This window comes from Mobula birostris, chromosome 9, assembly GCF_030028105.1.
Source record: "Mobula birostris isolate sMobBir1 chromosome 9, sMobBir1.hap1, whole genome shotgun sequence".
NCBI classification, from domain to species: domain Eukaryota; kingdom Metazoa; phylum Chordata; class Chondrichthyes; order Myliobatiformes; family Myliobatidae; genus Mobula; species Mobula birostris.
In genome coordinates this window covers 94,222,170-94,237,798 of record NC_092378.1, presented here as the reverse complement: position 1 = coordinate 94,237,798, position 15,629 = coordinate 94,222,170, and the positions used below count along the sequence as shown (strand labels likewise).

The window sequence follows — 15,629 nt, the reverse complement described above, 5'->3', positions numbered from 1 at the left end:
TAGGGATCCTGCATCAACCTGATTTTCCCAATCTACCGGCATATTGAAATACTACATGTCTATCATAACATTGCCCTTTTGACATGCTTTTTCTATCTCCCATTGTAATTTGTAGCCCACATCCTGGCTACTGTTTGGAGGCCTGGATATAACTCTCATCAAGGTCTTTTCACCCTTGCAGTTTCTTAACTCTACCCACAAAGATTCTACATCTTCCTATCACATGTCACCTCTTTCTAAGGATTTGATTTCTTTTTTTCCAACAGAGCCACACGACCCCCTCTGTCTACCTGCCTATCTTTTCAATACAAAGTGTATCGTTGGATGCATCACATCTACTTGTTACCCTTTATCCACCCTGTTTGATACATTTCTAGAGAACGCTGACAAATTGGTCAAACACAATTTTCTTTCCATTGAATCATTTGCTTAAAAGTGTTATTTTTTTAATGCCCTGCTGTTGCTTCCTAAATATTCAACTCCAGCATCTCCCCAATGACAGAGGTTGGACTAATTGGCCTAATTAACACTAACACTCATTCAAACACACGTACACACATAGCACGCACGAAGAAAACAGAATATACTTAATCCAATATATAAAGCCAAAGTAGACATAGCACAGATAAGACACAGATGAACAGCACACACAACATGTATACACAGAATCACAAAGAGACCCCACCTGCATATGTACAGTAAACAAACAATTCTCATAATTGCATATCCTCAGTTCATACAGCAACACACACACATACACCTCAACATTCGTCATTCAAGCTTACATACACAGAGTTTGTACAAAAAATGGATGGAGACACATAAACACGTACAGTGCCTCGGAACACCTGCAATAACCGTACCTGTACCCTGGCCTCGATCAGGTCCAATCTTAGCGCCAGGGCCTCTCTCATAAAGATGTCTGGATACTGTGTCGCCTTGAATGCTTTCTCCAGTTCTTCCAGCTGCCAGCTGCTGTAGTTAGCCCGTGCTCGCCTCTGCTTTACCGGTTTTGACTCATCTGCACAGGGAGAGCGACAAAAGGCTTCTGTCCACACACTCAGATTGTAAAGATGCATCTTTACAACTCACTAACAGAGCATGCTCAATATGACAAGTGTTCAATGCAGAGAAATTGTTAAGACCCAAGTGCTGCTGGTTTAATTGTAACACCAATGTTTTAGTCATGGAGATGGTCTAACGACAAGGGTAGCTTGTCTGACCATACAGCTAATCGCAGGTACTTCACTGAAGTGGCAACCATATTTGATATAAATACACCCTTAACTGAGAAAAGAGTTAGACTAAATACACCCTTAACTGAGAAAAGAGTTAGACCTTGGCTAGGGAAGAGTTTGGCTACAAGCACTGTACGCTGTACAATGGCAGCCAGTCCGCCTGCACTAAAACCCATAGGATTAAATGCCAGTTGGGGGGGGGGGGGCGACAGTAACAAGTGCGTTGAGACCCTGATCCAAGGATGAAACTGTATCCCAAGGACACATCCAGAGGGATGACGGACTAGTCAGGGCATGAAAACACATAAACCTGACTTTAAAGAGGAGCCAAAAACAATCAAAGCCTGCAATGGGAATTCAGAGAGTTTTATACATTCAGAGTGAAGGAGGAGACTATTTGGCCCATCATCTCATTCCAACCAAAAAAAATGACTAATCCTATTTCCCTACACTCTGTTCCTAGTCCTGAAGGTTGTGGCTCCTTGGATGCTCATTCTATGCCTCCTCTGGTTCTTCCTCCACCACCACTCTGGGCAAAGAGTTCCAGAGTACCAGCATCCTCAGAGGAAATGACACTCGGAACTCCCTCCAGTCCTACAACTAACTGGTGTCCCTCAGTCACTGACCTCCCTGCTGAGGGAAATGTATCCTGTCTAGTTATCTAAATCTCAAGTAATTGTATACATTCTGATTAAATCACACTTGTCAGGGCCTTGCATTGCCCAGAGAAAATAATCCCCGACCAGAACACCTCTCTTCATCAGTAAAATTTTCCAACATTGCCATCATCTTCATAAATCAGAGAAGGAACAGCACCTCTGACTCTGCCTGGGTGGCCTACAAGTGGATAGCATAAACACTGAATTCCCCAACTTCCACCAAGTGTTCCCTCCTCTCTCCTTTTTCTCTCTGCTCCTGATTCCTTTCCCAATCCGTTCCATCTGCCCGTCACCCACATACTCCTCCCACAGGTTTCCATCTATGCTCACCTTCCTCTCCTGTAAGATTTCATCATCTTCAGCCCTCCATCTCTTCCATCGATCACCTGCCAGCTCTTGCTTCCTTCCTCCCTTATCAAACTACCTACCTCCCCTCTCATTTCAGTCCAGATGAAGGGTCTCAACCTGAAAGGGTGACTGCCATTTCTCTCCACAGATGCTGCCTGACTTGTTGAGTTCCTCCAGTAATTTGTGTTGCTCCACATTCCAGAATTGGGAGACTCTTGCATCTTCATACATGTCCTCATCTCCATCCAGGGATCTGTAGTATATTTCATGTGGAGTTGTGACCAGTAGTCCCACAACTGTGCCGGGCTAATGTTTTTTACAATGATAGAGTTATCGAACCATGCCTCTCAGAAACAGGACTTTCAGCCCATCAAATCCATGCTGACCATCAACCACCCATTTACTTAATCCAGTGATATTCCCCCACATTCCCATCAGTTCTCCTCAAATTCTATGCTCTTGGGGAAACTTACAGAGGCCAATTAGCCTAGCAACCCACGTGCCTTAGGGAGAGGGAGGAGGAGGAGGGAGAAGGAGAGGGAAGAGGAGGGAGAGGGAGGAGGAGGGAGAAGGAGCAGGAGGAAGGAGAAGGAGGAGGAGAAAGAGGGAAAGGGAAGGAGTAGGAAAAGGGAAAGGGAGGGAGGAGGAGGAGGGACAAGGAGAGGAAGGAGATGGCGAGGGAGAGGGAGAGGGAGGATCTCCTGGAGGTAACCCACACGGTCATGAGGAGAATGCACAAACTCCAGGATTGAACCCAGGTCACTGGACCTGTGAGGTAGCAGCCCTTATCACTGAAGTACAGAGCCGCCCTGGTTCAAGAGTTAATAAAAGTGCATCCAAACATCTTTGTCATCTGCATGTTCTCACTGATACGAGGTCTCATCTAGACATCTCAGTCATGCGTTGTTTATCCTGTATTCCCTTACCTACTTGGCCCTCACATGCCCAAGTCCATCAAATCACACTTCCCTGGATAGGATTGCCTTGAATTCTACTGCGTTCACCAGCTATGTACCATGCTGACCTCATTTAGATGCCAGTTAATCGCAACTACCAGACCAGTTAAAATCATTCACACAGTGGCTGCTTTATTAGACATCTCCTATACCTAACAAAGCAGCCACTGAGAGTATGTTTATGGTCTTCTGCTGCTGTAGCCCATCCACTTTGTGGGTCATGGGTTGTGCATTCAGAGATGTTCTTCTGCACACCCATGTTGTAACATGTGCTTATTTGTGTTACTTACACCTTCCTGTCAGCTTGAACCAGTCCAGCCCTTCTCCTCTGATTACTCTCATTAACAAGGTGTTTCCACCTACAGAATTGCCCCTCGCTGGATGTTTTTTGCACCACTCTCTGTAAACTCTAGAGACTGTTGTGTGTGAAAATTAATCACCCCATCTGGCATCAACAATCATTCCACACTTAGGTCGCATTTCTTCTCCATTCTAATGTTTAGTCTGAATGATAACCAGACCTCTTGACCGTGTCTGCATGCTTTTATGTATTGAGTTGGTGCTACATGATTGGCTGATTAGATATTTGCATTAACGAGCAGGTGTATCTAATACAGTGGCCACTGAGTGCAGATCTATCCCATGTTAAGCAATCGACTTAGCACTGAATCCAACTGCTCACTTCTATGTTCCAAGTCACTAATTCATCCATCATTTGGGATTGCGCTTTCTGCTACAAGTTACAAATTTTGGATCCAATTTATCAGTTTTTTTCTTGAATTCTATGATTTTTTTTATCATCTGTTGGTTGGGACTTTGTCAAGAACATTCCCAAAGTAAATACAGAAGAGACCAACTGGAGGTGTGGTGCTGACCTCTGGAGCTTGCATATTCTCTCCTGGCTGCTCGGGGTTTCCTTCTACATTCCATAAACATGCTCTCCGAAAGATTAAGTTACTCTTAGTGTCGGTGAGTGCCAGGAGAATTAGGATAGGATATGGGACATGAGAGAGAATGCATTACCGGAATATGAGGAAAGAAAGAGAGGGAATACGGAGCTAATGGGATTGTTCTTTGCAGGCTGGGAAGTATCCGATGAGCAGATCAGCCTCTGCCATTATTGTTGTAAGATATAGAGAAGACAAATGTGCTGGCCTCAACAACATTGCTTATTACATTGTTAAATAGAAACCCTGCTGGAATTAAATAGGTTTAAAGGGCATAGGTAATAATTAAAATAATAAACCCATGAAAGATCCAGTGAAAGTGAAGAATAAGTACCCAAAGATAAATTAATTATGAACCACATAAAATAAACCATATTAGAAGTTAAAAAAACTTTAACTCTCCAACAAGTTAAAAGCTAACCCAACATTACCAAAAATAAATTGCAAAACAAAAAATAAATACACAGAGAGAAATATAATTAAAATTTAGACACATTAAAGAAAATGATCAGGAAACAAAATAATGTGGAAACATTGAAGAAGCAAACTATTAATTACATAAAAGAATAACATTAAAAATATAAAACAGTTAAAACACAGACATCAATAAAGTATAAAACTGATCCAACAGTTAGACCAGGAAATTAAATATGAAGCAGGCATGATTATGAAGTATCAAGTTGATAATGCACATGGGAAAATACATTTTATACATTGAACAATAAATTAAACATGAATTTCAAAATATCCTCAGATAAAACATAAAATAAATTAATGGAAAAATTAAACTAAAATAGTCTGACAAATTACAGAGTATGCAGAACATGCAATCAATATAAACAGAGAAGGAAAAACTAAATTAAAATATAAAGCATACAGCCATGTAACCACATAAACAGAAAATAATTAACAGGTGAAGTGCAGTAATAGTACAGAGTGAATGTATGAAAATTCAAACAGACAATGAGTAGGGTTTCCTTCACAATTTCCACCAGCTGAAAGATTTCATTACCAGGCACATATTTCACTCACATCACTTTCACCATTTCAAAGGGAGTGCTCCCTATATGAGTCCCTGGTCCACAATTCAGTCCCTGTCAAACACTTCCAATCGTATGGCCCCTTCACATGCTTTAGATGATCTGAGCAATGGGATCAACATGCACGAAACAGCACACCCTAACATCTTCACCATTGTTTTGGGAGATTTTAACCAGGCCAGTCCGAAAAAATCACCTGTGGTTTCTGTGATCTCTGTCTCAGAGGCCGGTGTTAGACTGTCTTTAAAGAGAGTGAACCCTCACAAGGCAGAAGGCCCCGATGGAGTACCTGATAAGGCTCTGAAAACCTGTGCCAACCAACTAGCAGGAGTATTCAAGGACATTTTCAACCTCTCACTGCTATGGGCAGAAGTTCCCACTTGCTTCAAAAAGGCAACGATTATACCAGTGCCTAAGAAGAATAATGTGAGCTGCCTTAATGACTATTACTCGGTAGCACTCACATCGACAGTGATGAAATGCTTTGAGAGGTTGGTTATGGCTAGACTGACCTCCTGCCTCAACAGTTCAATGACAGACGCAATCTCAATGGCTCTCCATTCAGCTTTAGACCACCTGGACAACACAAACACCTCTGTCAGGAAGCTGTTCATTGACTATAGCTCAGCATTTAATACCATCATTCCCACAATCCTGATTGAGAAGTTGCAGAACCTGGGCCTCTGTACCCACCTCTGCAATTGGATCCTCGACTTCCTAACTGGAAGACCACAGTCTGTGCGGATTGGTGATAACATATCCTCCTCGCTGACAATCAAAACTGGCACACCTCAGGGGTGTGTACTTAGCCCACTGCTCTACTCTCTATATACCCATGACTGTGTGACTAGACATAGCTCAAATACCATCTATAAATTTGCTGACAATACAACCATTGTTGGTAGAATCTCAGGTGGTGATGAGAGGGCGTACAGGAGTGAGACATGCCAACTAGTGGAGTGGTGCCGCAGCAACAACCTGGCACTCAACGTCAGTAAGACGAAAAGAGCTGATTGTGGACTTCAGGAAGGGTAAAATGAAGGAACACATACCAATCCTCATAGAGGGATCAGAAGTGGAGAGAGTGAGCAGTTTCAAGTTCCTGGGTGTCAAGATCTGTGAGGATCTAACCTGGTCCCAACATATTGATGTAGTTATAAAGAAGGCAAGACAGTGGCTATACTTTATTATGAGTTTGAAGAGATTTGGCATGTCAGCAAATACACTCAAAAACTTCCATAGATGTATCATGGAGAGCATTCTGACAGGCTGCATCACTGTCTGGTATGGAGGGGCTACTGCACCAGACTGAAAGAAGCTGCAGAGGGTTGTAAATTTAGTCAGCTCCATCTTGGGCACTAGCCTACAAAGTACCCAGGACATCTTCAAGGAGTGGTTTCTCATAAAGACAGCGTCCATTATTAAGGACCTCCAGCACCCAGGACATGCCCTTTTCTCACTGTTACCATCAGGTAGGAGGTATAGAATTCTGAAAGCACACACTCAGTGATTCAGGAACAGCTTCTTCCCCTCTGCCATCCGGTTCCTAAATGGCCATTGAACCTGTGAACACTACCTCACTTTTTTTAGTATGCGGTATGTCATAACCACAGATTCAGAAGCGCAGTAGATATGGCAATTGTGCTCATTAATATACACGTGTCGGCTAATTATTATTTCATTGTGATAGTAGTTAACTCCATTCATTCCGTCATAGTGTTTGTCGAGATTTGGACATAGACACAGCAATGTTTCACTGCCTGTTTGCATTCTGCCTTGCCTAAGAAATTGGACTGTTCAGCCAACAGACTCTGAAGAGTATTTGTTTTATTCTTAGTTGTTCTCTTTAGCAGCAGTGTAGGCTTTGTCTTCCATTTGAGAGTTTCAGTTAATGACCTTTGGCTTCTTGTTTTCTTTTCCCTTTAACACTGTTCACATTGAAGTCTGTGAACTATCGACCCGCTTCAAAATCTCTCGCTCCGCACTTGGGCCATATCCAAACCTGGTGACACAGTATTTCTGTTTTTGCACGTTTTTTAAATCTATTCAATATATACACACTGTAATTGATTGATTGATTGATTGATTGATTTTTCTCTTCTATTTTATGTATTGCAAGGAACTGCTGCTGCTAAGTTAACAAATTTCATGTCACATGCCGGTGATAATAAACCTGATTCTGATTCTGATTCAGCGCAACAGGAGAGGCAACACCAGATCTTTCACCTCTTCCCTTCCCTCCATTCAGAGACACAGCAGTCATTCCGGGCGAATCATGATTGGGCCGTACTTCTTCCAATCAGGTGTACTAAATTCAGCACCAACAATGTGGTCTCCTCTGCAGTGGAGAAATCAAAAGTGGATTGAATCATTGCTCTGGGCAGAACAACTGCTTTCTGTCACAAGGGTGACAATGAGACTATTTCATGTCACATTAATTCTCCATCCAACTCCCACTCTGACCTAGCTACCTATTGCAATCTGCTGAGGTACAGCTAGACCTAGCCCAAGCTCGTGGAACATTACCACTTATTATATCTGGGCACTTTGCTGCCTTTCAGGCTCAATATCAAATTCTCAAACTTTGCTCTTTCTTTATTTCCATCTGTCTATCAATTCCACCTAACATCCATCTGTGATCTTGGATCCATTTTCTCTATCAACGAGTACAGCCTGACTTGCTTGGTATGTCCCACATGCTTGCTAAATTCAACAGGTACTGCTGACAAAGAAGTATAATCTGCCTCTATCTGCCACACAAACCCATTTAGTCCTATTTTATCACGGATATTCCCTTTGTCCTATCCATCCCTCACCACCTGCTCTGCAATGAAAAACTACTTTCTGTCCTACTTCAGACAAAGGATCTTAGACCTGAAATGTTAACCATTCATTTTCCACGGGTGCTACCTGACTTGTTGAGTGTTTCCAGCACTTTCTGATTTTTACCTCAGGTTTTCAGCATCTGCAGCATTCTGATTTTTCACTGTTAAGTAGCTTCAGCATAAGAAATAAATGTCAAAACAGCAAACACATGGAGCAAAAATAAAATGTCAACATATCAAATATATGTTTTACTTAAAATATAAAGCAACAAAAACAGAGTAAATAAATATGGAGAAAATAAAGTACAAAATACAGATTTTAAGTTGCATCCTCTCGGGTCCCAGGGTCAGAGACATCTCAGATCGGGTGGAAAGCATTCCAAAGGGGGAGGATGAGCAGCTGGAGGTCATGGTACATATTGATACCAACAACATAGGTAGGAAAAGGGAAGAGTTCCTGAAGAGATAATATGGAGAGTGAGGTAGGACACTGAAAAGCAGGACCTCAAGGATGGTAATCTCCAGATTACTTCCTGTGTCATGAGCCAGTGAGGGTAAGAATAATATGATATGTGAGTGAACGTATGGCTGAAGAATTGGTGCAGGGAGCAGGGTTTCAAATTTGTGGATGATTGGGATCTCTGCTGGGGAAGGTATGATCTGTACAAAAGGGGCAGCTTACACCTGAACTTGCAGGAGCTCAATATCTTTATAGTCCAGTTTGATAGAGCTTTTGGGGAGGGTTTATTTGACAGGGGGATGGGAATCTGAGCAATGGGTTACAGAATGGAGCAGTTGGTGTAAAGGTAGTTGCAGCACATAGAGAGACTGTGAGGAAGGCTCGACGGCGGATTGGACATCCTTACAGTCAGTTGGATGGGTTGCAACCTGTCAGTTTTAATGTGAGAAGTAACAGGTAAAAGGATGATAATCTTAGAGCATGGATCAGTGCGTAGAACTATGACGTGGTGGCCTTTACAAAGACTTGGCTGTCAGAAGGGCAGGAATAGCTGCTGGATGTTCCAAATGTAAGGTGTTTCTAAAGGGACAGAGTAGGAGGAAAACAAGACAAGGAGTGGCATTGCTAATCAGAGATAGTATCACAGGTGCAGCAAGTAATGGGAGGGATTGATGACTGAGTCAGTATGGATGGAAGTCAGGAACAGGAGGGGAGCAATCACACTATTGGGAGTATTCTATAGACACCTCCAATAGCAACTGACACTGGAGAGCAGATCAGGAGGCAGGTTGTGGAAAGGTACAAAAATAACAGGGTTGTTGTCATGGGTGACTTCAATTTTCCAGATATTGATTGATGCCTCCTTAGTGTGAGGACAGAATTTGTTAGGTGTGTCCAGAAAGGATTTCTGACATGACATTTCTGACGGGCTGACTAGAGAAGCCATACTGGATCAGGTACAGGGTAATGAACCTGGTCATATGACAGATCTCCTGGTGGGTGAGCATTTCCAAGACAGCAACCACAGTTCCTTTAATATAGCCTCGGACAGGGATAGAAGCAGACAGTATTTAACTGGGGGAGGACAAATGATGCTATTAGGCAAGAATTAGGGAGCATAAATTGGGAACAAATTTACTCAGGGGAATGCAAAACCGAAATGTGGAGATTGTTTAGGGAGCACAGGAGGCTGAATAGGTTTGTCCCATTGAGACAGGGGAAGGATGAAAACCATAGTTGAGAAAAGATGTAGAACAACTATCTAGAGGAAGAAAGAAAGGCTCTAGGGAGTTACAGGGTAGTCAGGAAGGAGTTTAAGAATGAGCTTAGGAAAGCTAGGAGAGGACATGAGAAGTAAGATTAAGGAAAACTCCAAGGTGTTCTATATGAATGTAAAGAACAGGATGTTTACTAGATGAGGGTAGAACGTGAATACCAAGGGTCTACTGGGAGGGTTTTACAATATCATCAGCCCTCTACAAATCAAACATCCGGATGGTCTGTTCAGAAATGCAGGAGACTTCAATCACATTAACCTGCAAGATATTTTATCCGAATTCCACCAGCATGTCACCATGGTTACTAGGGGAACAAACAAACTACCACGTTTATACAAACAGACACGATACTTACAAAGCCATCCCACGCCCTCATCTTGGCCTCTCTGACCACATCTCCATACTGTTAATCCCAGCATACTGAAAATGGAGAAACCAGTCAGGAGGGCATCACTGTATGGCCTAATGAGGCCACCCCTGCGTTTCAGGACTGTTTTGAATGGACTAACTGGTAGATGTTCAAAGAGGCCGCCACAAATGGAAAAGACACAGACCTTGAGGAATATGCCCTGTCTGTCATCAGCTACATCAATAAGTGTGTGGACAATGTCGATACCTCAAGAACAGTCCAACCGAAGCCCTGGCTGCACACAGAGGTGCAATTCTTACTAAAAACCTGGGACACTGCCTTCAAGTCTGGAGACAGAACAACTCTCAGAGCAGCCAGGCAAAGCCTTATCTTAGGCCTTTCGAGGGCAAACATTCCCTATGCACAAAAAGTTCAGGAACACCAGACCTCAGGTGTATGTGGCTGGGGATCAAGGGCATGACTGACTATGCAAGGAAAACCAGTGTCAACTGCATCAGCGACGCCTCCCTCCCTGTCACTCTAAACAACCTTTATGCACACTTTGAAGCATGCAACACAACGCCATTCATGGTCCGGTCCGTGAAGTCTGTATTCCGGTTCACGGTCTGGTCCATAGTTCCTTATTCCGAGGTTTCTGGTTTCCCCAGATTCTGTTGTAGGCACATGATTCTCATTTTGGGGCTGAGACATAAATACCTCTGCAAACCAGGGATTCCCTGCTGGACTCTCTGTTCCCCTCTTTGTCTTTTCCCCCTCGCCTGACTCTCTACCTGTTCACCTAGCCTGGATACCCTGCCTGTATACCCCGCCTGTATCGCTGAAGTTTTACTGCCAGAGCAAGACCGGAGCCTTGTTAGGTCAAGATAAGGAACTATCTTTCGTTGTGTGGAATTGTCTCTCTGTGTCCACGCCTTTGCTAGGTAGGTCCGGCCGTTTGCCGCTACCTAGTGTTGAAAACTGTCTCTGTGTCCTCACCTTCGCTGGGTGGGTCTGGCCGTTTGCTGCCACCTTGTGTTCGGATCTGGCTGTTTCCATAGCCAGCCGAAGTTGCTGGCCATAACTACGACTCGGAGTAAACCCAATGCAGCGATCAAACTGTCTGTCATTCTTCGGTGTTTGTCTCTTCTTGTCCTTGCCTCTGTGGGGTAAGTCAGGTCGTTCTGCCATTGCCCTGTGGGGGGATCTGTCTTGTCTTGCCTGGCCTCCGTGGGGTAAATCAGGTCATTCTGCCGTTGCCCTGTGGGAGGTCCTGTCTTGTCTTGTCTTGTCTTTGCCTCTGTTGGGTAAGTCCGGCCATTCTGCTGTTACCCGACAGATGGACCTGTCCTACCTTGGTGTGGAGATAAAGTTGAGTCCCGGCTTGTCTAAGGATAAGTCCTGGCTCTATGTCTATGTACTGTCCAGTCTCATGTTAGTGTCATGTTAAAGATGAGTCCCGACTTTTCAAAGGATAAGTCCCGGCTCTATGTTGATATACAGTTCCCAGCCTGTCTCCAAGCTCAAGCCTCAAGGCCCCAAGCCTGTCGTCTCCAAGCTCAAGCCTCAAGGCCCCAAGCCTGTCGTCTCCAAGCCCAAGCCTCAAGGCCCCAAGCCCATCTCCAAGCTCAATCTTCAAGACCCCAAGCCTGTCGCCTCCAAGCCCAAGCCTCAAGGCTCCAAGCCCATCTCCAAGTTCAAGCCTCAAGACCCCAGCCTCCAGTCCTGCAGTCATCTCATGTCCTTGCCTGGTTCTGGGGCCCGAGCCCAAGGCAAGACCCAGGTTCTGGGTCCTTGTCCAGTTTCTGGCTCAGGGTCCAAGCCCAGGCTCCTAGTTCATGGTTCCTTGTCCGGTTTCCCTGTTTCTTGTCCATGTCTTAGCCCAGGTCCTGCATCTTAGTCCTGTTCCTAGTACTTCAGTGTCTGTGTCTTGCATTTGGGTCCACTACCAGCGCCCCCTTTGTGACAACACCGGCCACGAAAGCTACCCCCTCTTCAACGTGAACAGATTCTGTCTGTAACAGCAACTGACGTAAGAATGACTCTAAGGCTGCCAGGCCAGACAACTTCCCAGGCCGAGTACTCAGGGAGTGTGCAAACCAGCTGACTGACATCTTCACAGACATTTTCAACACTCCACTCATCCAGACTGCTGTACCCACATGTTTTAAATCAGCCGCCACTATCCCTGTACCAAGGAACCCAACACCTTCAGAACTAACCGACTGCTGCCCGGTGGCACTGATGCCAGTCATCATGAAGTGCTTTGAACGGCTTGTAATGACACACGTCAAAAACTCCTTTCCTGCCACAATGGACGCTCATCAACATGCTTACCAACAGAACCACTCTCCGACAGATGCCATAGCATTTGTCATACACCTGGCCCTGACACACCAAGAAAATAAGTACTTTCCTGTCGGAATGCTGATTCTGGCATTCAACACTACTGTACAAACAAACCTTGGTGAACAAACTCCTCTCCACTATGCAGATGGGTGTCGGAATTCCTAACCAACAGCTCCTCCCTCCCCATCATCCTCAACATGGGTGCCCCCCTCCTCCCCAGGGCTGTGTGCTGAGCCCATTGCTATACACTCTGCTCACACCTGACTGCACAGCCAAACGGCCGAGCAGCTGAGTAATGGTATTGCCAAGTTCGCTGATGAAACAACAGTGGTGGGGTCATCACCAACAATGATGAGAAGGCCAAAGGAGGTGAGGTGGAAGAGCTCAAGGCCTGGTGCTAGCTCTTCCTCAAAGTCAATAAGACAAAGGAGATGGTTATCAACGTCAGGAGAACTCGCTCCACTCCCACCCCTCTTTACATCAGCGGCACAGCAGTGGAAACTGGGAGCAGTTTCAAACTCCTGTAAGTGCACATCTCACACAACCTCTCATGGTCCCAGAAGATGGAAAATTCTAGGCAGCTTCGTGAGTAGGTTACATAGTCAGCATACCATTGTGGGCCAAAGGGCCTGTAATGTGCTGTAAATTTCTATGTTCTATGTTCTATATCCTACACAATCAAAAAATGCCACCAATACCTCTACTTTCTGAGGAAGCAGAAGAGAGCTGGACTATGCAAACTAATACTCATATCTTTCTACTGATACGCAGAGAGCACCTGAACATCCTGCATCGCTGTGTAGAAACATAACTGCATGCAGCAGATAAGAAGACTCTACAACAGGTTGTCAAAGCTGCCCGGTGCATCACCAACACCAATCTAGGCACCATTAAGGACATACGTACAGAAAGGTGCTGGAAAAAGGCTAGCAATATCACGAAAGATCCCACCCACCCTGCTCATGGACTGTTTGTCCCAGTCCCACAGAAAGCAGGATGTGCTGGAACTTTAGAACAGCAACAGGATATCCCCGGGGCCGAATGGGATGTACTCCAGGTTGCTATGTGAGATGACTGCACCTTTGGTATTAATCTTTGCATCCTCACTGGCCACAGGAGTAATTCCAAATATTATTCCTTTGTTCAGGAAGGTAATACTGATAAGCTTGGAATTTATAGACAGTGAGTCTTACTTCATTGGTGGGAAAGCTATTGGAAAGAATTTACAAGCATTTAGATGAGCATAGTGTGATGAGGGATAGGCAGCATGGCTTTGCGAGGGGCAGGTCTTGACTTGGGAGCCTGATTGAATACTTTGAAGAAGCAACAAAACAAATTGATGAAGCTAGAGCAGTGGATGTGGTGTGTATGGAATTTGGTAAGCAATGGATGTGGTGTGTATGGACTCTGGTAGGCAGTGGATATGGTGTGCATGGACTTTGGTAAGCAGTCAATGTGGTGTGTATGGACTCTGCTAAGCAGTGGATGCGGTGTGTAAGGAACGGGTAAACAGTGGATGTGCTGGGTGTGTATGAACTCAGGTAAGCAGTGGATGTGGTGTGTATGGACTTTGCCAAGCAGTGGATGTGGTCGGTGTGTATGGACTCTAGGTAAGCAATATATATGCTGTGTATGGACTTTGGAAAGCAGTGGATGCGGTGGATGTGTATGGACTCTGGCAAGCACTGGATGTGGTGTGTATGGACTTTGGTAAGCAGTGGATGTCGTCTGTATGTATGGACTTTGGTAAGCAGTGGATGTGGTGGGTGTGTATGGACATTTGGTAAGCAGTGGATGTGGTGTGTATGGACTCTGGTAATTAGTGAGTGTGACTATGGACTTTGGTAAGCAGTGGATGTAGTGAGTATGGACTCTAGTAAGCAGTGGATGTGCTGTGTTTGGACTTTGGTAGGCAGTGGATGTGGTGTGCATGGACTCTGGAAAGCAGAGGATGTGGTGCATATGCAGTCTGGTAGGCAGTAGATATGTTGTGTGTGAATGGACGCTGGTAAGCAGTGGATGTGGTGTGTATAGACTCTGGAAAGCAGTGGATGTGGTGTGTATGGATTCTGTTAAGCAGTGGATGTGGTGGGTGTGTATGAATTTGGTAAGCAGCAGGTGTGGTGTGTATAGACTCTGTTAAGCAGTGGATATGGTGTGTATGTATGGACTCTGGTAAGCAGTGGATGCGGTGTACATGGACTCTGGTAAGCAGTGGATGTGGAGTGTATGGACTTTGGTAAGCAGTGGATGTGGTGTGTATGCACTTCAGTAAGCAATGGATGTGGTGGGTGAGTATGGACTCTGGCAAGCAGCGGGTGTGATGTGTATAGACTTTGGGAAGCAGTGGGTGTGGTGTGAATGTATGGACATTGGTCAGCAGTGGATGTGGAGTGTATGAACATCGGTAAAAAGTGGATGTGGTGTGAATGGACTCTGGTAAGCAGCGGATGTGGTGTGTATGGACTTTGGTAAGCAGTGGATGTAGTGAATATGGATTCTGTTAAGCAGTGGATGTGGTGGGTGTATATGGACTCCGGTAAGCAGTGGATGTAGTGGGTGTGTATGAATTTGGTAAGCAGTGGATGTGTTTTGTATGTATGGACCTTGGTAATCAGTGAATGTGTGTATGGACTTTGGTAAGCAGTGGAAGTGGTGTGTATGGACTTTGGTAAGCAGTGGATATGTTGTGTTTGGACTCTGGTAAGCACTGGATGTGTGTATGGACTTTGGTAAGCAGTAGATACGATGTGTGTGGACTTTGGTAAGCAGAGGATGTGGTGTGTATGGTCGTTGGAAAGCAGTGGATGTGGTGTGTATAGACTCTGGTAAGCGGCGGATGTGCTGTGTGTGGTCCTTGGTAAGCAGTGGATGTAGTGTGTATGTATGGATCCTGGTAAGCAGTGGATGTGGTGTGTATGGACGTTGGTAAATAGTGGATGTGGTGTGTGTGTATGGACTTTTGTAAGCAATTTATGTGGTATGTATGGACTCTGCTAACCAGTGGATGAGGTGTGTATGGACTTTGGTCAGCGGTAGATGTGATGTGTATGGACTTTGGGAAGCAACGGATATGGTGTGTAAGGACTTTTGTAAGCAGTGGATGTGGTGTGTATGTGTGGACTCTGGTAAGCAGTGGATGTGTTTTCTATGGACTCTGGTAAGCAGTGAATGTGGTGTGTAT

General features: G+C 44.7%; 1 protein-coding gene across 1 annotated transcript in view; it reads right to left on the bottom strand.

Annotated features, from left to right (window-relative positions):
- The window catches only part of LOC140202423 (visual system homeobox 2), a 434,493-nt gene that overhangs the window by 14,658 nt on the left and 404,206 nt on the right, over positions 1-15,629 (bottom strand). Inside the window, exon 2 of the mRNA XM_072267291.1 lies at positions 864-1,021. Within this exon, the coding sequence (XP_072123392.1) occupies positions 864-1,021 (158 nt within the window). The remainder of the gene's footprint in view (positions 1-863; positions 1,022-15,629) is intronic.